The sequence below is a fragment of the Gymnoscopelus braueri genome, assembly GCF_963280865.1.
Source record: "Gymnoscopelus braueri genome assembly, chromosome: 2".
Taxonomy (NCBI): Eukaryota; Metazoa; Chordata; class Actinopteri; order Myctophiformes; family Myctophidae; genus Gymnoscopelus; species Gymnoscopelus braueri.
In genome coordinates, this window is record NC_137604.1 from 44,885,907 (window position 1) to 44,909,609 (window position 23,703).

The 23,703-nt window shown below is 41.4% G+C and overlaps 1 protein-coding gene across 1 annotated transcript; it reads left to right on the forward strand.

Moving 5' to 3' along the window:
- Nucleotides 1-2,704: 2,704 nt before the first annotated feature.
- On the forward strand, nt 2,705-22,186 carry LOC308096682 (myosin heavy chain, fast skeletal muscle-like). Its single transcript, XM_080444096.1, has 41 exons — nt 2,705-2,763; nt 3,384-3,425; nt 3,550-3,768; nt 3,850-3,993; nt 4,234-4,390; nt 4,484-4,511; nt 4,603-4,714; nt 4,832-4,924; nt 5,008-5,071; nt 5,321-5,419; nt 5,503-5,606; nt 6,162-6,300; nt 8,881-8,999; nt 9,605-9,754; nt 9,840-10,010; nt 11,640-11,943; nt 12,267-12,334; nt 12,602-12,689; nt 12,803-12,920; nt 13,046-13,169; nt 13,275-13,411; nt 13,775-14,030; nt 14,520-14,762; nt 14,888-15,064; nt 15,154-15,299; nt 15,419-15,509; nt 15,594-15,983; nt 16,094-16,220; nt 17,099-17,217; nt 17,311-17,507; nt 17,600-17,783; nt 17,873-18,038; nt 18,150-18,274; nt 18,407-18,715; nt 18,824-19,027; nt 19,109-19,234; nt 19,806-19,976; nt 20,062-20,166; nt 20,266-20,361; nt 21,817-21,945; nt 22,043-22,186. Exons 3-41 carry the CDS (start codon nt 3,562-3,564, stop codon nt 22,061-22,063), a joined length of 5,808 nt encoding a protein of 1,935 aa, XP_080300222.1. The 5' UTR covers nt 2,705-2,763; nt 3,384-3,425; nt 3,550-3,561; the 3' UTR covers nt 22,064-22,186.
- The last annotated feature ends 1,517 nt before the right edge of the window (nt 22,187-23,703 follow it).

Here is a 23,703-nt window from a genome sequence, read left to right on the forward strand (position 1 = left end):
ACACACACACACACACACACACACACACAGCAGAAGGTTCAGGAAATACTCATTGTGGTCAACAATGCAGTACTATGCAGGTGGCGTGGGGGGGGGGGGGGGGTACTCTTACGAGCATTATAATGAAGGAAAAAAAAGTTTTCTGTCCACCAGCCTCTCAGTCTGCATGGTGTTATATTTGTTTATATATATTTGTATTATATTTGTGTCACAGTGCATGCATGGCAACACTGGTTGTGTTATTGCTTGCACATGTATATGCACTGTATATGTGTATTTGCATGTACGGTATGTAAGAATCATGCATGCCTATAATATCCCTCAAATGCTTCTGCACCTTTATTGAAAGCACATTAGACTTTTGTTATTGTCTCCGCCAGGCCGAAAGGCATGGCGAGAGAGTATGTTTTACCCCCTGTCCGTCCGTCCGTGTGTCCGTGTGTCTGTGTGTCCATCTGTCTGCGAGCGGCTAATCTCCGGCACCGTTGGCCCGGCCGCTGTGAAACTGTGCACACATACTCCCTGGATGCCAATTCAGAACCTCTGGGCCACATTTTTCAGATTGGCCTGTTATAGCGCCACCAGGAGGCCGATTTGTGCAAAATAAATTTTTTATATTACTCCTACAGATTTTATCCAAACATCACGCAAATCATTACACAGTATCTCTATAGTCATGTGATCAACACGGATCTGTCTGATTTTCCATATTCCATCCTGTATGGCTAAGGTTGGCTTCCAAAGTTTGCAGGATTGGTCCATTTTGAACTAAATGCCTCAAATCATGAACGCAGCTTGCGATTTCCGTGAAATTTCACACGCACATTCCCACTAGGCCGAGGAGGAAATGCCACTTGAAAATGTTCAAATCAGCCTCATGGTGGCGCTATAAAAGGCCAAATTGCATTTTTAAAGGGATATTTCACTTTCAAATAAAATAAACATTTAAAGAATATATTAAAAATAAATGAAAAAAGTAATGGAAAAATCACGGCCCCCTCACACATTAGAGTGTCCTACTAATGTGTGAGGGGGCCGTGATTTTGCCATAACTTTTTTCATTTTTTAAAAATATGTATTTTTAATGTTTATTTTATTTGAAAGTGAAATATCCCTTTAACTGTAACTGCACCGATCTGCGTGAAACTTTGCACGCATACTCCCTAGAGGCCAAGGAGAAACATCTGCCCTGCATTTTTCACATTAGCCTTTTATAGCGCCACCAGGAGGCCGACTTATGTAAAATACATATTTTGAGATTAAGCCTTCCGATTTTATCCAAATGTCACGCAAATCGGTCCACATGATCTCTATAGTCATGTGATCAAGATGGATCGGTTTGATTTTTCATATTCCATCCTGATTGGCTAACATTGAGATCTAAAGTTTGCAGGAGTGGCCCGTTTTGAACAAAATGCCGCAAATCATGAACGCAGCGTCCGATTGCGGTGGAACTTTGCACGTACATTCGCACTACGTTGAAGAACAAACGCCACCCTTTTAACATTGCCCTATTATAGCGCCACCAGGAGGCCTATTTTTCTTTTTTATATTACTCCTACAAATGTTGTCCAAACATCATGCAAATCAGTACACATTATCTCTATAGTCAAGTGATCAAGATGGTTCAGTACGATTTTTTATATTCCTTCCTGACTGGCAAATTCTGAACATTGCTGGCCCACAATAACCTACCTGACCTGGCGGAGACCTGTGCTCCGAGGAGCACTTTTTCTAGTTTAATCTATATCCTGATTGAGTTCTCTATCCTGATTGGATAAAATTGGAAATGAAACTGAAACTGAAACGAAAATGCATTTTCTGTTTTATAAAGAGCTGGAGAGACAAGGAGACTCCTTTTACTGAACAAACACTCTATAGCAATGAGTACTATCAGAATATAGAGCTATTTCACACTTCTTTCAACCAAAGAAAATCACTTACCCTACCTTTAACTAAACATTGGAATATTGGATCAGAGTTTTTTGGGTTAACTACCCCTTGATGGTAGGGCATGCTTGGCTGCTTGATTTGATAGGCAAGCTGTGACAACAACCTTGGACCGTATCAGCTGTGTGAGAGAGGCTGTGTGTGCAATTATACATTACAGAGTCTGCTAATGAATGCATTTATGGTGAAATGTAATGCTGAAATGAAATGTGATGAGTACAAGGAATGGAAATAACATTAAGTGGACACTTTTTTATGGTCCTGTCAAGGATTAAGTGACACTGACTATACACCTATAGTGAAGCCTGTCCCGTTAAGCCAGTGCCAGACTATTTGTTGGAGCTGTTAACGACTCATAGGACTCTGAACTGTGACCCTGACTACATAAACATCAAAACCCCCAAAACGTATATAAAGCTGTCAAATTTACTGAATATGAACATGTTCCAAATAATGAATAAGACCTGCTGTAATTATTTTTACCAAATAAAGACACCCAGCACCCCACCACCCTGCCAATTATACTATTTTTATACCATAGCCACTGGCATGGACATAAACCACATAGCCAAGCAGCACTACCAAATATCATGTGAGTGTTGGACGTATAATTTTACAAGATTATTAATAGATGTGAAATGTTTTTTTTAATGGCTAAATGGATACTATCGCAATGTCAACAGGAATTAAAGGCCCTTGAAAGGCAAATCCTACTTTTACTTTCTGCCCAGCATGCAATGAGGACCTAATATAAGGCATGCTGAGATGGTTGACGCGTACCCATTGCAGAGGAGTTCAGAGTTCCATTTAGTGGTGAGTGAGACTTCATCTGTCCTTCATAGTCATATAAATGTTTTAGAGATGTTAGTTATTCATAGTCGTATAAATATATCATGTTAGTGATTAGTGATGTTAGTGATGTGTACATAGTGCCACATAGCGACAGACATGATACAATGTTATAGGCACTGAATAATGAGTGGACAGAATAATTTGTGTTTTATTGAACAATTTAAATGATTGATTGTGTATTATTGTATTTATAGTGATATGGTTTAGGTCAGATTGGAATTAACTTTTGTTCATTCATTTTTATTTAGACATTTAAATTATGTTATGATTATTTAAATAATAATTTACATTGTGTGTGTTTTTACCAGATACTTTCTTAATCTTAACCAAGTAATTATTTGGAAGAGTACTTTTACATCTACTAGAGTTATTATTAGTTTAAAGTAACAATATTTTTTACTCGAGAAGAGTTTGGCTAGACTGCCCACCTCTGAATGTACCCTTAATTCATACAATGGAATTAAAGAAGAAAGAAATCTAGCATTGCTTAAAGTACAAATTTAAAAAATCATGATTACAAATTGTATTAAATCATCAACTAATGTTAATGTTGTCAAAATGATGTGTTTTTTCACTCTTAGGGGTTGCACTCAAGATTCTACTGCTACTGGTAGTGGGGAAAAGTGAGTGTTCATAATCTTTCTAATAAACCTACAATAAGCTACAACCATAAGAATAGTCCTACAATTATCTGCTCAGATCTCAAGTCAGCAAAGGCATCAACACCATCTATTTGTCTGTCTACAGAAAGCCGCCACCATGAGTACGGACGCAGAGATGGAGCAGTATGGCAAGGCCGCCATTTATCTCCGTAAGCCAGAGAGGGAGAGAATGGAGGCTCAAGCTGCACCCTTTGATGGCAAATCTGCAGCATATGTGGCCGATGTTAAGGAGCTGTACCTCAAGTGTAAAATTACGAAGAAGGACGGTGACAAAGTCACCGTGGAATTGCTCGACACGAAGGAGGTATGTAGAGGTTTATCTAAAATCAAATAGTGGCTCAGTAAAAATCACATTACATTCTGAGGTTGTGCTTTTTTTTTTTAGGAAAGAACTGTAAAGGAGGCTGATACCTACCCTATGAACCCTCCCAAGTATGACAAAATTGAGGACATGGCCATGATGACCCACCTCAGTGAAGCCACTGTCCTGTATAACCTCAAAGAGCGTTATGCAGCATGGATGATCTATGTAAGGTTTTCTACATACTGAGTCGATAGCGAAGAAAGAAAAATACAGTGTACAAGTTATATCATCAAGTGAAAACCATAGAAATGCAAACAAACTCTTCTGAAGTTAACTTGCTCATTAGTTGATGCCACTTGAAACTCGTGACTGTAATCCCAGCTCTAGTGATTCGTTGTGCTAGATATGTGGCATGCTCAGTGCTATGTTGTATGATGTTATTGTTCTCTCTCTTCTCCCCTTCAGACCTACTCTGGCTTGTTTTGTGCAACTGTGAACCCCTACAAGTGGCTCCCAGTGTACGACCAGGAGGTTGTAAATGCCTACAGAGGCAAGAAGCGTATTGAGGCTCCACCCCACATCTTCTCTGTCTCTGACAACGCCTATCAGTTCATGCTGATGGGTACGTACTACTCAGGACAATGTAAAAACAATAATATAACTATAATGGTTTTGTGGTGTATCCATGACTAAAAGTTTGCTTTACATTTTACAGATAAAGAGAACCAGTCTGTCCTGATCACGTAAGTTTCCCATCTACTAGGCTTTAAAAAAAAGAACATTGTACATCAATTCACTAACTGCATTTCTCTGAATATGTGTATTTATAACCAGTGGAGAATCCGGTGCTGGAAAGACTGTGAACACCAAGCGTGTCATCCAGTACTTTGCAACAGCTAGTTCTGGTTCTGGAGAGAAATCAGCGGCCGATAGCGGTAAAATCAAGGTATATGTACAGGTTTTTAACTTCAACAAAATACATGTTTTTGAACATAAAGCATTTGTATGCAATATAGCAATTCAATTTAAAAGAATTCTGACCAAATTTTCTAAAACATTCTAGGGGTCACTGGAGGATCAGATTATTGCAGCCAATCCCTTGCTGGAGTCCTATGGTAATGCCAAGACTGTGAGGAATGACAACTCCTCTCGCTTTGTAAGTATAAATAATGACACTTTATGAGAAAACCTGCAATAATTCCACAGTGTAGATGCAACTAATTGTGCTATATCAAACAGGGTAAATTCATCAGAATCCATTTCGGCACAACGGGTAAACTGGCCAGTGCTGATATTGAGACATGTAAGTATGAAGTTCACAGATGATAAATTATATATGTGTTCATTTGAGGATTACATTTTGAGTTATGTACAACCCATATAGATTATTATTGTTATTATTATAATTGAAATTGTTATAATTATAATTATAATTATAAGGGTAATTATAATAATTATTATTATTATTACCCTTATTATTATTATTATTATTATTATTATTATTATTATTATTATTATTATTATTACTATGAGTTATGTACAACCCATATAGATCTGCTGGAGAAGTCTAGAGTGACCTATCAGCTTCCTGCAGAGAGAGGTTACCACATCTTTTTCCAGATGATGACCAACCACAAACCTGAGATTATTGGTAAATGGAATTACTGATGATGCAGTGAGAACATAAATTAATGAATAAAAACACATGTTCACCATTTTTTAATCCCTTTTAAGAAATGTGTCTGATCAGCACCAACCCCTACGACTTCCCGTTGATCAGCATGGGTCAGATCACTGTGGCCAGCATTGATGACAAAGTGGAGCTGGACGCTACTGATGTCAGTGAACATTTTTGTTTCTTTCTAATACTCACTATAGTGTGAACTGCAGTCAGTTGCACTGCAACATGTATTTTATAAAGCAGTGGTTCTCAAAGTTTTCAGGCCGTGACCCCCCAAACTAATCCTATTTGAACTGGGGACCCCCCCATCCTGACAAGCACTTGGAATTGTAGCAGTTGAGGCATTACATTTAGTTTGACTCGGTTCCACAGATAAATATTGTGAAAATAGCCGATCTACATGTTTTAATTGTTTTTACCTCTTTCTTAGGTAATATTAGACAATTTGGCCAATGTTTGACAATTTGAATAGTATAGTTTGTTGATTACTTTTGATGCAGTAATGGTCTTATTTGTTTTATTTCAACTTACTTATTGTATAGGTCTTAAAAGTCCTTAAATTGTCACTTTAGAAATGTGCAGATACCATGTATATACACTTATACTGTATGTTGGTTTGTTAACTGTTGAGTTGTACACAGTTCTAAATTATGTTTGTTAATCTAATGCTTAATCTCAATCTTTTGAATACATCTCTGTTTATTGACATCAGGAGGCTATTGACATCCTGGGCTTCAACGCTGAGGAAAAACAGTATATCTACAAGTTCACCGGTGCAGTGATGCATCATGGTGTCATGAAGTTCAAACAGAAGCAGCGTGAAGAACAGGCAGAACCTGACGGCAGCGAGGGTGAGCTAATCTTTATTATCGTCTCCGCCAGGCCGAAAGGCATGGCGAGAGTATGTTTTACCCCCTGTCCGTCCTTCCGTCCGTGTGTGTGTCCGTGTGTCCTGTCCGTGTGTTACCAGCTAATCTCCGTTGGCCCGGTTGCTGCGAAACTGTGCACACACACTCCCTGGATGCCAATTCAGAACCTCTGCCTCAAATTTTTCACATGGGCCTGTTATAGCGCCACCTGTAGGCCGATTTGTGCAAAACCCATTTTTTTATATTACTCCTACAGATTTTATCCAAACGTCATGCAAATCGGTACACAGTATCTCTATAGTCATGTGATCAACACGGATCTGTCCGATTTCCCATATTCCATCCTCATTGGCTAAGGTTCGCTTGAAATTTCACAAACACATTCCCACTGGGCCAAGGAAGAAATGCCACCCTTTTTCACATTGGCCTGTTATAGCGCCATTAGGTCTAATTTAGCAAAACAATTTTTTGGAACAAAATGCCTCAAATCATGAATGCAGTGTCCGATTGCCGTGCAAGGCCCGTAACATTGGCCTGTTATAGCGCAGGTCTAATTTAGCAAAACTAATTTTTGGAACAAAATGCCTCAAATCATGAATGCAGTGTCCGATTGCCGTGCAAGGCCTAAGAAGAAATGGCACCCTTTTCACATTGGCCTATTATAGCGCCACCAGGAGGCCACAATAACGTACCTGACCTGGCGGAGACCTGTGCTCCGAGGAGCACTTTTTCTAGTTATTACTATTATTATTAATATGTATCATTAACACGGAGGGTTAGCTGCATCTACTAGCTGTATTTACTTACATTCTAAATGGACTAAGCTAAATATATTTTCAATATATTTCCATTATTATTATTGTCTCCGCCAGGCCGAAAGGCATGGCTAGAGAGTATGTTTTGCCCCCTGTCCGTCCGTCCGTCCGTCCGTCCGTCCGTGTGTGTGTGTGTGTCCGTCCGTCCGTGTGTTCGTCTGTGAACAGCTAATCTCCGGCACCGTTGGCTTGATCGCAGCGAAACTGTGCACACACACTCCCTGGATGCCAATTCAGAACCTCTGCCTCAAATGTTTCACATGGGCCTGTTATAGCGCCACCAGAAGGCCGATTTGTGAAAAACATATTTTTTGACAGTACTCCTACAGATTTTGTCCAAAAAACACGCACATCGGTGCACAGTATCTCTATAGTCATTAAACCAAACAGATCTTTCAGATTTCTCATATTCCATCCTGATTGGCTAAAAATGGCTTCCAAAGTTTGCAGGAGTGCTCCGTTTTGAACAAAATGCCTCAAATCATGAACACAGCATGCAATTTCCTTGAAAACACTATGCCGGGGAAGAAATGGCACTTGAAAATGTTCAAATCAGCCTCATGGTGGCGCTATAACAGGCCGATTCGTGTTTCTACCTATAACTGCACCGATCTGTGTAAAACTGTAAGCGCACTCCCTAGAGGTCAAGGAAAAACCTTTGCCCTGCATTTTTCACATCGGCCTTTTATAGCGCCACCAGGAGGCTGACTTATGTAAATATTTTTTTTTGCTATTAAGCCTAAATATTGTATGCAAATTTCACGCAAATCGGTACACATGATCTCTATAGTCATGTGATCAAGACGGATGTGTTTGATTTTTCATATTCCATCCTGATTGCCTAAGATTGACATCTAAAGTTTGCAGTGGTGGCTTGATTTGAACAAAATGCCGCAAATAATGAAAGCAGCATCCGATTGCTCTCAAACTTTGCACGCACACTATGTTGAGGAGCAAATGCCACCCTTTTAACATTGGCCTGTTATAGCGCAGGTCTAATTTAGCAAAACAAATTTTTGGAACAAAATGCCTCAAATCATGAATGCAGTGTCCGATTGCCGTGCAAGGCCTAAGAAGAAATGGCACCCTTTTCACATTGGCCTATTATAGCGCCACCAGGAGGCCACAATAACGTACCTGACCTGGCGGAGACCTGTGCTCCGAGGAGCACTTTTTCTAGTTTTTTTTATATTTTACCGTTTACGGTGGCACGGTGGTGCAGTCGGTAGCGCAGTCGGTTGCGATTTCGCCTCACAGCGAGAAGGTCCTGGGTTCGATTCCCACTTTGGGCGATGGGGGCATGTTCTCTCCTCCGCGTCATCAGTGCCCATACCCTAGCTGGGGTTGGCGAAAGGGCCTTTCTGTGTGGAGTTTGCATGTTCTCCCTGTGTCCCCTATGGTAAATAAATGTGTTCCTTCCACACGCTACACCCTTCCGGGGAAACTCCACCCACATGTCAGGTGATAAGAAGCGGCCTGCTCACTCCTCATGCATTGAAGGAAGCATGAGCTCAGTTTGGGGCTCTCCCCAAGCTGGCAGAGGGAGAGTAGCACCCAGGATTAAAGCTTAGGCAATTGGCACTGGGTAAAAGAATGGGTTACAAAAATCGTGGTATAAAAAAATTACTATCTCTATGCATTTGATATATTAATTCGTGTTTACCTTGCTTACTGTATATCACACTCTGGATTAAGAGCGTCTGCTAAATGCCTAAATTGTAAATTGCAAATTGTATGAACATTTCAGAGGCTGACAAGATTTGCTACCTGTTGGGTATAAACTCAGCAGAGATGCTTAAGGCGTATTGCTACCCCAGAGTGAAAGTTGGAAACGAGTATGTCACTAAGGGACAGACTGTGCCACAGGTGAGTAAATTACATTATTTCCATGTTCTGATTTCATACACACTTTATATTCTCAACACAGCATACCATTAGAACTCTAATATATTTTTGAGTTGTGTCCAGACTGTCTTAAATCATCTTCTGTAAAAACACCCGGGACAGACTCTTCTCCCTTCTGGCTCCCAAACTGTGGAACAAACTCCCCATTGCAGACTCACTCCCAAACTTCCGCCGTAATCTGAAGACTCACCTCTTCAGACTCCATAGCCCGTAGCACTTGCCGTAGAACTTGCCCTAACCTTGATGACCTTGCAGGCTTATGCAAAGGCTAAATGTAATTTCGATGGCATGTTATGTAGACAGATGCCAGGTTAATCTGTAGACCTGGCATCCAAGTGTATAATTTCAATGTGCAGATTATAGATTGTTTTAGATTATAATGTTTAGACTGATGATAGGTTCTTGGTTTACCTATGATCCTAGATTACTAATGCAAAGCATTTGATGCATTACCTCGTGTTTTCCTTGCTTACTGTAAATCACTCTGGATTAAGAGCGTCTGCTAAATGCCTAAATTGTAAATTGTGTAATTCACACCCCTACTAATAACGTTCCTATTTCCATAGGTAATGAACTCAGTTGGTGCCTTGGCCAAGTCCCTCTATGAGAAGGAGTTCTTCTGGATGGTCATTAGGATCAATGAGATGCTGGACACCAAGCAGCAGAGAAACTACTACATTGGTGTGCTGGACATCGCTGGTTTTGAAATCTTTGATGTAAGCATGGACTTGTTTTAAGTGGGAGACTTATTTTTTTGGTCACAATTACAAGAAATTGGGCTAATGATATTTCCACTCACAGTTCAACACCCTGGAGCAGCTGTGCATCAACTTCACCAATGAGAAACTGCAACAGTTTTTCAACCACACCATGTTTGTTCTGGAGCAAGAAGAGTACAAGAAGGAAGGAATTCCCTGGGATCTCATTGACTTCGGCATGGACTTGGCTGTCTGCATTGAGCTAATTGAGAAGGTATTATTATATTTTATTACACGGCTTGGTTGGATGCTTAATTCTGATTGGTCAATCACTGAATTCAGCTGTGTGTTATTTCTGGATAATGACCGATGAGCTCAATAACAGACCGCTGTCTAATCAAAGGCTCAGAGCACCTGCGCTAGTTGATTTTGTGCACCTGCGCTTGTTGATTTTATGTAAACAAACACACAATGTCATTTACAGCTAAACATTGATCTCAAGTGAAGAAGCGAAGACGCGAGAAATAGAAATGCAGTAACCGAAAATTGATTCTATTTGATCAACACTTCCTTGTTTTCCGAGGTGACCGTGTCCGCACGGCGTAACACTTATGGAACACTTTCATTACCGTAAGCAAGGACATACTTTGTTTTCTTGTAACTTTTGGGTACATTTATTAATTTATTTATTAAAGGAATTTCCCCACGGTTTTCTCACCTTTTCTATGATGTTATGATATCCTAGGATGAGTGGTACAGTAGACATTTCATAACTCCATCCCGGGTCCGTCACAGCTAAAAACGCGCGCCTATGGGCTATTCAAATATCGCATATTTGAATAGCTTTTTTTTTGGTTTTTATTTGGTGAGATCAGACGTTCATAGTGACAGAATACTATCCAAGGTGACGTGTCTTGAATGCGCCCCACCGAAATTCTCGCTAGACGTGAGAAATCTCGTTTCACTTTAAGTAGCCATTTAATTAGCGGGATAATCTATGTTGTCTAGAGGACGGGCGGGTGGACGGACGTCACAAATGTAACATGCGGAACAGCGAGGCGCACCATTGCCCCGATCCGCACCAAACTTGGCACCAACACTGGTCAGGGGTCTGCCATCAGAATAGACACAACAGGGACCACATGTGGCACCCAGTGGGTGCCACAGGCGCACCCTTAGCCTGTGTTCCTATTGGCTGTACTTTAAACAGCCATAACTCCACTTCCCAGCTTGCTAAACGCCCCAAACTTGGTAGGTGCTCTTAGACGGTCCAATAAAGACAGGCTGTAATTACTTAATCCCTGCCCCCTCAGTGTTCCTATTGGCTGGGCTTTAACACCCATAACTCCAGTTCCCAGCATGCTTAACACCCCAAACTTGGTAGGTGCTCTTAGGCGGCCAATTTGGACAGGCTGTAATTGCTTAAGCCCTACCCCCTCTGTGTTCCTATTGGCTGGGCTTTAAAAAGCCATAACTCCAGTTCCCAGCATTCTTAACGCCCCAAACTTGGTAGGTGCTCTTAGGCGGCCAATATGGACAGGCTGTAATTGCTTAAGCCCTACCCCCTCTGTGTTCCTATTGGCTGGGCTTTAAACAAGAATTATTATTATACTATTATATATTATCATGGACTTGACTGTCTGCATTGAGCTGATTGAGAAGGTATACAATCATTATTATACTATCATATATTATCATGGACTTGGCTGTCTGCATTGAGCTGATTGAGAAGGTATACAATTAGTATTATACTATTATGTATTATCATGGACTTGGCTGTCTGCATTAAGCTCATTGAGAAGGTATACAATTATGTTGTGCTTTAATGGACATGATGTTAATATAGTTTTTGTCATTGACACTTCGTTTGTGGTGATTTGTCTCTTTTGTCTCCTTTACAAAGCCCTTGGGCATCTTCTCCATCCTTGAAGAGCAGTGCATGTTCCCAAAGTCTTCAGACAAAACCTTCGCCGAAAAGTTGCTTGACCAGCATCTTGGGAAGAACAAGGCCTTTGAGAAGCCCAAGCCGGCCAAAGGCAAGGGTGAGGCCCACTTCTCCCTGGTCCACTACGCTGGAACTGTGGACTACAGCATCACAGGCTGGCTTGAGAAGAACAAGGACCCCCTGAACGACTCTGTCATTCAGCTGTTCCAGAAGTCTACAGTTAAACTGCTGGCTGTGTTCTATCCTCCTCCTGAGCCTGAAGGTATGTTTATTAATATAATAATATGATATAATGTGTTCTATCTTCCTCCTGAGTCTGAAGGTATGTTTATTAATAGAATAATATAATATAATGTGTTCTATCCTCCTCCTAAGCCTGAAGGTATGTTTATTAATATAATAACATAATATAATGTGTTCTATCCCCCACCTGAGCCTAATACTATAAACACTCAGAATTTGACAAGAAGGGAGGAATTTTCATTCTGTATATCAAAAAATATTATGTCTGTTGACTTTAACAAATGAAGAAAAGGAGGGATGCGGGAGAAACTGTCCACTCATGATTCTAACCAATATAAACAGATAACACAAAGGCGGGCGGCAAGAAGAAGAAGGGTGGTTCCATGCAGACTGTGTCTAGTGCTTTCAGGGTAAGAATATTTATTCATTATATTCCTGTAAAAAATAGGCATGTCTTTTCATGTTGGAATTAAACAATTTCTGTATCACATGATGTGAGCTTGTAGAGCAGCTATCTTTGAATGGCTGAAGTTTAAAACAGGGCTTAAGTGGTTAATGTATGTTTTAGAAAAATCTAAATCTGTAAAGTAACTAGAATCTAAAGAGTTCCAATAATTCTAGTGGGGGGAAAAGTACAATATTGTCTTACTTTTTACTAATAATAATTGTCTCAATAGGCGAACTTGGGGATGCTGATGACCAATCTGAGGAGCACTCATCCTCACTTTGTGCGTTGCCTGATTCCCAACGAGTCCAAGACTCCAGGTAAACACTGAAAATAAACATTTAAACAAATGATTGTGAGGTAGCCATTGAATGCAACTTTGGCCAGTGTGTAACTATTTTGTCCTAATAATAATGAAGCAACATCTTTACAGGCCTGATGGAGAACTTCCTGGTCATCCACCAGCTGAGGTGTAACGGTGTGCTGGAGGGCATCAGGATTTGTACAAAGGGCTTCCCAAGCAGAATCCCCTATGCTGACTTCAAGCAGAGGTATTCATTCCTTTTTCCAGCAACTTTTAGTTCCACACCTATTAACGCAAAATGACCCACTTTTACAAAACAGGTACAAAGTACTGAATGTCAGCGCAAAATGACCATGAACTTTAAAAAAACAGGTACAAAGTACTGAATGCCAGCGCATGTCCCGATGGCGCGTTCATGGACAACAAGAAAGCCTCTGAGAAGCTTCTTGGGTCCATTGCCGTACCTCATGATGAGTACAAGTTTGGACACACCAAGGTAAACACACTCCCAATCTGGTTTAACATTATCCAGAGAGGATTAAAAGTAGATTTTACGGTTGTTTAGTTGCTCAATGCTCAGTGTTTGTAACATTGTATTCAGGTGTTCTTCAAAGCTGGTCTGCTGGGTGTCCTTGAGGAGATGCGAGATGAAAAGCTGTTTGCTCTGGTCACCATGACTCAGGCTCTCGGACGAGCTTACGTCATGAGGAAGGAGTTTGTCAAGATGATGGTTAGGAGGTAATATGAAAACATCAATTCAATATTAAGTACAATTTGTAAGTAAACGTTGTCATTGCTGTTCAATAAAACAAAAGTAAAATGTCAAATCATTATAATAAAAATAGCAAAAATTGCAGAGGAAGCTTTTGATGACGGTGGTAAGGAAAAACACTCCCCCGCAGATACGGGCTCTAGGACGGGTGGCCATCTGCATTTACCTTCCCGGGGGTTAACAACAATAATACCATCAGCAATAATAACGACAACAACAGAAACAACTATGACACAATAATAACAGCTTTAATAACAGGCTGCAGTCGTATTACATGGAAACCCTCGATCTTCAGCTAAATCATGATCCATTGAAACCACTTTCCACAGAGAGGCCATTTACACCATCCAGTTCAACGTGCGCTCATTCTGCAATGTGAAAAACTGGCCATGGATGGGGCTGTACTTCAAGATCAAGCCTCTACTGCAGAGCGCCGAGACTGAGAAGGAGCTGCAGAACATGAAGGAGAACTATGAGAAGATGAAGACTGACCTGGCTGCTGCCCTGGCCACGAAGAAGACACTGGAAGAGAAACTGGTGGCTGTGGTGCAGGAGAAGAATAACCTTGCACAGGCAGCGTCATCAGTAAGTAGCTACACTTGTACAGGAAATGTTGATAATATTTCATATTGTTTATCATCCTATCTTACATATTTTTTCGAATGTAGAATGCAGATGTAGACCATGGCAGAGAATGTCTGGTGGTCGAACGGCTGTTGGCATCATTGTATAGCTACATGTCTACCAGCACAAAGGCCTGACCCAATTTGTGGGGGAGGTTGAATCTGTATATGCCACTGCTCCTCACCCACGTAATACTATAGTATATTGTTTTGGACGAGGTTGATAGCCTCCAGCTTCTTCCTTGTCCTCACCTCCGCTACCGCCTCCGTACCGTCCAGGCTCTGACAATGATAGAGCCTGCCTTTTTCACCAGCTTGTTCAGTCAGTTAATGTCCCCTGTGTTAATGTACCCCCCCCCCCAGGAAGCAGCTGCAAAACAAATCTCATATGTCTCACCCAGAACAAATGCTGCAACAAGTTCCCTCACTTATCTTTTTCATTGACAACCAGGGAGATGAAGCATTGAATGATGCTGAGGAGAGATGTGAGGGTCTTATTAAAAGTAAGATCCAGTTGGAGGCAAAGGTCAAAGAAACGACTGAGAGACTGGAGGACGAGGAGGAGATCAATGCTGAACTGACTGCCAAGAAGAGGAAGCTGGAAGATGAATGCTCTGAGCTCAAGAAGGACATTGATGACCTGGAGCTCACCTTGGCCAAAGTGGAGAAGGAGAAACACGCCACTGAAAACAAGGTTCAACATTATACACTCTAGCCGTCTTATCAAGTTATAGAACAATAATGATCCATTCATGATTACACTCAAGCCGTCTTATCAAGTTATAGAACAATAATGATCCATTCATTCATGTTATTCAGGTGAAGAACCTGACTGAGGAGATGGCCTCTCAGGATGAAGGTCTTGCTAAGCTGACCAAGGAAAAGAAGGCCCTCCAAGAGGCACATCAGCAGACTCTTGATGACCTGCAGGCAGAGGAAGACAAAGTCAACACTCTGACCAAGGCCAAGACCAAGCTGGAGCAGCAAGTTGATGATGTGAGTTCATAAAGTCAATTGGCTGTTTTCAACGTATACGGTATGTTTATTGTGGTACTGAATTATAAGACAAATATATTGTTGTGCAGTTGGAGGGTTCTCTGGAGCAAGAGAAGAAGCTCCGCATGGACCTTGAGAGAGCCAAGAGAAAGCTTGAGGGTGATCTGAAACTGGCCCAGGAATCCATCATGGATCTGGAGAATGACAAGCAGCAGTCTGATGAGAAGATAAAGAAGTAATGTGGACTACAATATGAATAATTGATATGAATAATAAATAATATGAATACAAATAAGAATATGAAATGCCATGGATAAAAACTACCACTAAAATATGATGTACTGTATTCCACAGGAAGGACTTTGAAGTAAGCCAGCTTCTGAGTAAAATTGAGGATGAGCAATCTTTGGGGGCCCAGCTGCAGAAGAAGATCAAAGAACTCCAGGTATTTATTTTATTCATCTTCTTTAAAATCATTGATAATAAGTATGTGAAAATTTGGATTTTAATATGTTCATTAATTTGAAAGGCTCGTATTGAAGAACTGGAGGAGGAGATCGAGGCAGAGCGTGCCGCTCGTGCCAAGGTTGAGAAGCAGAGAGCTGACCTCTCCAGGGAACTTGAAGAGATCAGCGAGAGGCTGGAGGAGGCCGGTGGAGCCACCGCTAGTCAGATCGAGATGAATAAGAAGCGTGAGGCTGAGTTCCAGAAGCTGCGTCGTGACCTCGAAGAGTCCACCCTGCAGCATGAAGCCACTGCTTCTGGTCTCCGTAAGAAACAGGCGGACAGCGTTGCAGAGCTGGGCGAGCAGATCGACAACCTCCAGCGTGTCAAGCAGAAACTGGAGAAGGAGAAGAGTGAATACAAGATGGAGATCGATGACCTGTCCAGCAACATGGAAGCTGTTGCTAAGGCAAAGGTAAAATAGAATGCTTGTGCGTAATTCTTGACAAATATAAGAATGACTAAAACGAGGTAATACATTGTAGGTTACTTCAGTGATTGAATATGTCCAATGTTAATCAACAGGGAAATCTTGAGAAGATGTGCCGAACCCTTGAGGACCAACTCAGTGAAATCAAGGCCAAGAGTGATGAGAATGTTCGCCAGTTAAATGATATTGGAGCTCAGAGAGCAAGACTGTTGACGGAAAATGGTAAATGTTCATTGTAAAGTTTTTATTAAGTTTTATTATTATTATTATTAGCCTGGTAAACCCCTCCCTCCGGATATCTCATTTCCATTTGATATCAGGAGTGAGTCTGGCATGGGGGCCTGTTTGGCTTTTTGTCTGTGGGCTGGATTTGGGCGGGAGTAATACAGTTGACTGACAACCACTTCAGCCAATCAGCAGTTTGTTCCCCTTCAGCCAATCAGCAGTTCGTTTCCCCGACCACCAGACAGGGGGACTTTTGAAAAGGCCATGCCGAAAATAGGTTGCTTTATTCGGATACAAACGTGTCACTGCCCGCCCCTGCCGGTTCTCTGAATTTTTATTTTTAAATAGGCTCTGTCATAATTAATTGACCACATATATGAAGTTAAACAACTAAATTCTATCTGAATGATATCTTAAAAGTAAATTCCGTGCCTCAAAAACGACGTTTCGGAATTTTAAAACCGAAATCAAAACAGCGGACAGAATTTCAATGGCCGCCCGTTCAATTTTTGTCGGTTGCACTCGGTTCCATTCGGGTTCACCCGGGTTCCACCTGATTGGCCAACCTCCGCTGTCAATCACAGAACAATGAGCGAGAACGCTGATAGACGAGTCCATTTTATGGACGAGCAAGAAACGCCCAGACAGGCGCTCAGGCCAGACTCCTTCCTGAAATGAAATGCAAAGGAGATTTCCGGAAGGGGGGGGGGGGTTTACCAGGCTACTACTAGCCTAAATGGTTTGTCAATGGTACTTGAGCAAATTCCATAATAAGAGATAATGCTTTGATCAGCAGTCATCCCAGGAATTTAAGGAATATGTATTCAACAAAGATTATTTAAATGTTTGAAACTAATATTCAAATTTCTAACTAGGTGAGTTTGCTCGTCAACTTGAGGAGAAAGAAGGTCTCGTCTCTCAGCTCACCAGAGGCAAGCAGGCCTTCACCCAACAGATTGAGGAGTTGAAGAGACACGTTGAAGAGGAGGTTAAGGTAAGGAACAGCTTTCTTTTTTTAAATAGGCTTATAGTTGTCTTTTTGTAATTGTATCCAGCTGACATTATTTTGGCATTTTTCTTTTGACAGGCAAAGAATGCCCTTGCCCATGCTGTGCAATCAGCTCGCCATGACTGTGACCTTCTGAGGGAGCAATTTGAGGAGGAGCAGGAGGCCAAGGCCGAGCTGCAGCGTGGAATGTCCAAGGCCAACGCTGAGGTGTGTCAGTGGAGGAGCAAGTATGAGACTGATGCTGTCCAACGCACTGAGGAGCTGGAGGAAGCTAAGTAAGTGATCAGTGTTTTTACAACATCAGGTACCACTCACTATACGAAATATTGCTCACAATAATTTGAATCCATTCAAAACTGATCAACAGGAAGAAGCTCGCCCAGCGTCTTCAGGAAGCTGAGGAGCAAATCGAGGCTGTGAATTCCAAGTGCGCCTCTCTGGAGAAAACCAAACAGAGACTCCAGGGTGAAGTGGAAGACCTCATGATTGATGTGGAGAGGGCCAATGGTTTGGCTGCCAACCTTGACAAGAAACAGAGGAACTTTGATAAGGTGCTTTGACATACATTATTTTACAACAAAATCATTCTTGCCTCCTTAAACTGGGGTACATGACACATTTTGTTACAAATGCTGTGCAGGTCTTGGCAGATTGGAAGCAGAAATGTGAAGAGTGCCAGGCCGAGCTGGAGGGAGCTCAGAAAGAGGCTCGTTCTCTCAGCACTGAGATGTTTAAAATGAAGAATTCCTATGAGGAGTCTCTGGACCACCTGGAGACCATGAAGCGTGAAAACAAGAACCTGCAACGTGAGTTGACTTTTAATAACAGTAAAAAAAAGAAAACTTTCAAATGCAAATACAAATACAAAATAGCTGCTGATTGGAAAGTTCCTCATTCATTTTTTCAATCAACTGCAGAGGAGATCTCAGACCTGACTGAACAGATTGGTGAGACTGGAAAGAGCATCCATGAGCTGGAGAAATCCAAGAAACAGACGGAGACAGAGAAGTCAGAGATCCAGACAGCCCTGGAGGAAGCTGAGGTAAATCTTTTAGGTTCTACATGTCTATATTTTAGATTTCTTTCAACACGTTTTATATTCAAACAGTGTAGCAGTATGATCGATGGTACATTAAAAGGTCCTACAACCTTTTGATCCTGTATTTCATTTTAGGGTACTCTGGAGCACGAGGAGTCCAAGATTCTTCGTGTCCAGCTGGAACTCAACCAGATCAAGGGTGAGGTCGACAGAAAGCTGGCAGAGAAGGATGAAGAGATGGAGGGGATCAAGAGGAACAGCCAGAGGGTGATTGACTCCATGCAGAGCACTCTGGACTCTGAGGTCAGGAGCAGAAACGATGCCCTGAGAATCAAGAAGAAGATGGAGGGAGACCTGAACGAGATGGAGGTTCAGCTGAGTCACTCCAACCGCCAGGCTGCTGAGGCACAGAAGCAGCTGAGGAACGTCCAGGGAACGCTTAAGGTGCAAAACATAGTAGTTAGACACATATTCAAATAATGGAACTGCACTGCACAAGTCACATTCTGATGTTTCTCTTAACGTGATCACCTCAAATGTGATTTATTTTAGGATGCCCAACTGCACCTTGACGATGCTGTCAGAGGCCAAGAAGATGTGAAGGAGCAAGCTGCCATGGTGGAGCGTAGGAATGGCCTCATGGTTTCTGAGATTGATGAGCTGAGAGTGGCTCTGGAACAGACAGAGAGAGGCCGCAAAGTGGCTGAACAAGAACTAGTGGATGCTAGTGAACGCGCTGGCCTGTTGCACTCCCAGGTAAGTCAATGGAAAAACTCTCAATATATTTAACATACAAGTCATGCATACTTGCATTGCTAAACTGAATCTTTATTTTAGAACACAAGCCTTCTGGGCACCAAGAAGAAACTTGAAGCTGACCTGATCCAGGTCCAAGGCGAAGTGGATGACAGTGTTTCAGAAGCAAGGAATGCTGAGGAGAAGGCCAAGAAAGCCATCACTGATGTAAGTTAGGATGACCGCCCCTTATCCAATATACCAGGACAATTAGACAACCTTATGGCATGCTTAATGTAAACATACAATACATTTCGCTCATGGCATGCAGATGTTGAACACCTTTGCAATAGGCTACAACAAAGGATGTATTTTAGAATTAAATACTAAACTTATCTTATTCAAACAGCCATGATGAAGGGAAAGAAGGAACATCACTATTTTCAGTCTTTATATCAGAAATATGTGCTCAGGGAGACAAAGTACATTCTGAACCCAGCATTCCGAGGTGCTGGCTTCAGGTAGATGGTTCAGAATGCTACAGTGCAGACTGAACTGGTACAAGAATCTATTCATTCCATCCTCCATAAAGATATTTACTTAGTTTGTTTCCTTCTGGTCTTATGACACTAGTATTTATTACCTGTTTATTATAATGTTAATGAGAGATTTTAATCTATATACCATGTTTGTATATTGTGATTTTCTTGGCAAGTATGTTGTGTGATGCAGCATATTTTTTTCCTTGCGGGTGAATGAAGTATATTTCATCTTATATTATACAAAAATTACTTTCCAGGCTGCTATGATGGCCGAGGAGCTTAAAAAGGAGCAGGACACTAGTTCTCACTTGGAGAGGATGAAGAAGAACCTGGAGGTCACAGTCAAGGACCTGCAGCACCGCCTGGACGAGGCTGAGAACCTGGCTATGAAGGGAGGCAAGAAGCAGCTCCAGAAACTGGAGTCTAGGGTAAGATACGTAGTTCACTTCAACACGGCTTATAGTCAATGAAATAAGAAGACATTATTTCACAGTACATAATTCAATTGTGAAGGTGCGGGAACTGGAGGGAGAGGTTGAATCTGCACAGAGAGGAGGTGCAGACGCTATTAAAGGTGTCCGCAAGTACGAGAGGAGAGTGAAGGAGCTGACATACCAGGTACTGTATATCATGTTCACTTAAATAACCATCATGCCACTGGCTAAATTAATATATTGCATGAACGTAACTAATGTTATATATTCACTCTCACTTCAGACTGAAGAGGACAAGAAGAATGTTGGCAGGCTTCAGGATCTGGTAGACAAACTGCAGATGAAGGTGAAGGGCTACAAGAGGCAGGCTGAGGAAGCGGTAAGACAAATATACATCTTTAGTTGTGGTCGCCATGTGCATAGTGTTGTTGTCATAGTTTAACTAATGGAATAGCCTCGATCTCCAGGCTTTTATTTTCCTTCGCGTTTTGCTCAAAAATAAGAGCCTGGACCCGCCTGTTGACGTTCCTGGAATAGGAAATGGTTGATTTCCCCAACCAACCAGAGTGCAGTGGGCGTCGCTCCAAATGTTGTGGCGTCAGGGCTCTCAATGCTGCACATTGGGGGGGAGGAGGGGTGCGTCGGCGGGAGCACAGATCGGTGAACTAATGGGATCCGGCGGCTTCTCTCTCCGGAGATTTTGACGCGCTAGGGCAGCCTACTTATGGAATAACTAAAAAGGAATAATCGGAATCAGTTATGTAATGTCAATACGACCAACAGCAGAGCATTTTTCAGAGTCCATCTTGCTACTTTCCACAAGCGGCACATGGAATCTCTAGCTTGCCATGTTTCTGCAGTATGGCATGCACACAGCGGAACTGCACGGCACTGCACACATGGGCGTTGTGGAAGCTCTGACCTGTTACTGTAACATGGATGTTGAAAGGAAAGGCATGCTGCTCCACAATGCCACATACTGCAGACGCATGCAGGCAGTGTGTTTCAGGCATAATGGTAAAAGTACATTTGCAAAATGGACTAGAGACATTTCTTTCCTATAAGCTGCAATTTATGGCTCGGGGTGCCAAACAAGAACAAGAAAACAGCCATGATTGTGCCGTTCCAATGAGAACCTGTCTGGGCTTGTCGTGTAATTGAGGCATTAAACTGCGGTTACCAGGCTGGTAGTTGTAATAAAGTAGAGGAAGAGAAGAGACGTCAGGTTTCCAGGTTCTATCATTCATTTATTCAGCATCAAGTACAACAGCATAGCAGGAGAACCAGGAGCCCTTTCCTCCACGCAGCCCTTCGGCCGGTGTAGTGTGACCATTCTGAGTTAGATTTCATTCCCCTTTTATAACACAATAGCTTCACATTTGAATACAGACGGTTCATGTGGGGTGGGGGTCAGTGATAGCCTCCACCTGTTGACCAAGCTCTTTGATCAGTGCCTCCATCTGATTAGCAGCTGAATGCCAAGAACCCAGACCAGGTGTCTCCAGGTTAAACAAAAGGCAATGTAAATTGTACTTCACAGCTATGCAGAGTGTCCCTGATTACCTAGGCAAACGCCAGGCTGAGTCTGAGTCAACAACACATTCTTATTCTGACTTTAGTACAATAACTCCTATCTGATTTTACTTGCACACTGTCATAAGCAATAAGCAATAAGGGCCAATATACCATAGGCTCACTCATAAACATGCTGCATGGGCCACTGTATTAGCCACAAACACATTACAATTGTCTGAAATTGTCTTGTTTCGACTATATCATTGTAAGATTCTCTTTTCAAATATTGAGGCTTTGAACCATCTCTATCATATTGTAGGAGGAAGCAGCCAACGTTCACCTGTCCAAGTGCAGAAAGGTTCAGAATGAGCTGGAGGAGGCTGAAGAGCGTGCTGACATCGCTGAAGGCCAGGTCAACAAGATGAGAGCTAAAAGTCGTGACTCCAAGGTAATACATGTTCAAGGTTGACTGACTATCTTTAAATAAGATTCAACTGAAAATGTATGTTGAATATCTACAATTATATTCTTTACTGTTGTTACAGGGAAAAGAAGCTGCTGAATAAGTTCTCCAATTCAAGTCACCTTACAAAGTCATAAAATATGACCCATTGTATTATAATGTAATACACCGTACAAAGTCATAAAATATGACCCATTGTATTATAATGTAATAAAGGTGCATGGTTACAAAATTATTTTTGTTGTTTCTTGTATTCATTACTTTGTCTTGTCAATACTTTTTGTTGTGTCCACTATACCATTTTATAAACACAAACAAATGAATATGTATATTATCATATGAATTATGATGTTTAAAGCTGGTCAAAACTGAATCCATTCTTTTTTGGTACAGAATTAACCTCTGTAAGGCCAAAGACTTCACAGTCAAAGTGGGTGACAAAGTTATCACAAGGAAAGAAGAAATTACCTACCTGAGTTGTAAAGAAGATCAAGATTTTTGAGCAGGATCTCCTCGTTGGTCAGTAGGAATACACTGAGGGCACTAGCTGGAGCACTCATCCAATGTCATTTTGACTATAAGCATGTACGTCATGGTAGTGTAATCCCCACCTGTACCCCGCTCCTGTGTATACGGTGGACACTTCGCTCTAGGTCCGTGAAGAGTTGTTTTCGATGTACAATGACCACACAACACATCAGACGACACAATATGCTTTGGTTGGGTAACCACTTGGCACCCTTTTAGTGTTTTTAGCAATTGCAGTAGTGCACATGAAATTACAATATTAAACAATGGTACATTAGCCGGCATAAATGAACAATATTTGTTTTCTCCCGCCGTAGAGATGGTGACATTACATTAAGACAGGGGTTCTCAAACTGTTTAATACCACAACCCCATATTTTGAGGGATTTATATCACCTCCCCCCCATTATTAATAATGATAATAATAATTATTATTGTTATTACTACAATTATTTGAAAACTCTAGTTACTAGTTACTTTGTAGATTTAGATTATTATAACAAAACTTATCACTTCACCCCTATATACATTTTGTCCATTCGAAAATAGGCGATCTACAAGCTCACAGATCTTGTAGATCTGCTATTTTCAAAAGGTGTCATACATTTGAAAACTTGTGAAATGGGACATTCTGCATAATGAGTATAGCCTACTTTCTAGTTTTTGTACTTTTACTTAAGTACATTTTCATTCCGGACTTTTACTTGTAACAGAGTATTTCTAGATTTTCTACATTGCAGTTGATACTTTTACTTGAGTAAAAAATGTGAACGCTTTTTCCACTGACTGTATGTCCATGTCCAACCACAAGTTTATTGCCAGGGACCACCATATAATATTTGTGGTGTTAAAATGTTTGCAAAAACATTCCAAGTTTTTCACATTTTGTCAAAAGTTTTTGAAAATAGCAGATCTACAAGCTCACAACGCGTCATGATGCGACACGTCGTGAGCTTTTAGATCGGATATTTTCATAATAGCTGATGTAGGCTATATAGGGTTGAAGTGGTTGAACTGCTGGGGGCCCCCTGGAACACTCCCAAGGACCCCTGACAGTGATGCACTGGACGTACGCACAAATGTCTTATGTTGTAGTAGTAGGAGGTCACTCACTGTATCTATCTACGTTATCGTTTAATGTTCTCTCATGTAACACACACACTCACATTGGATAATATGTTATCCAATTCATTCTTGTTTTTCCTTTGCTGGTAT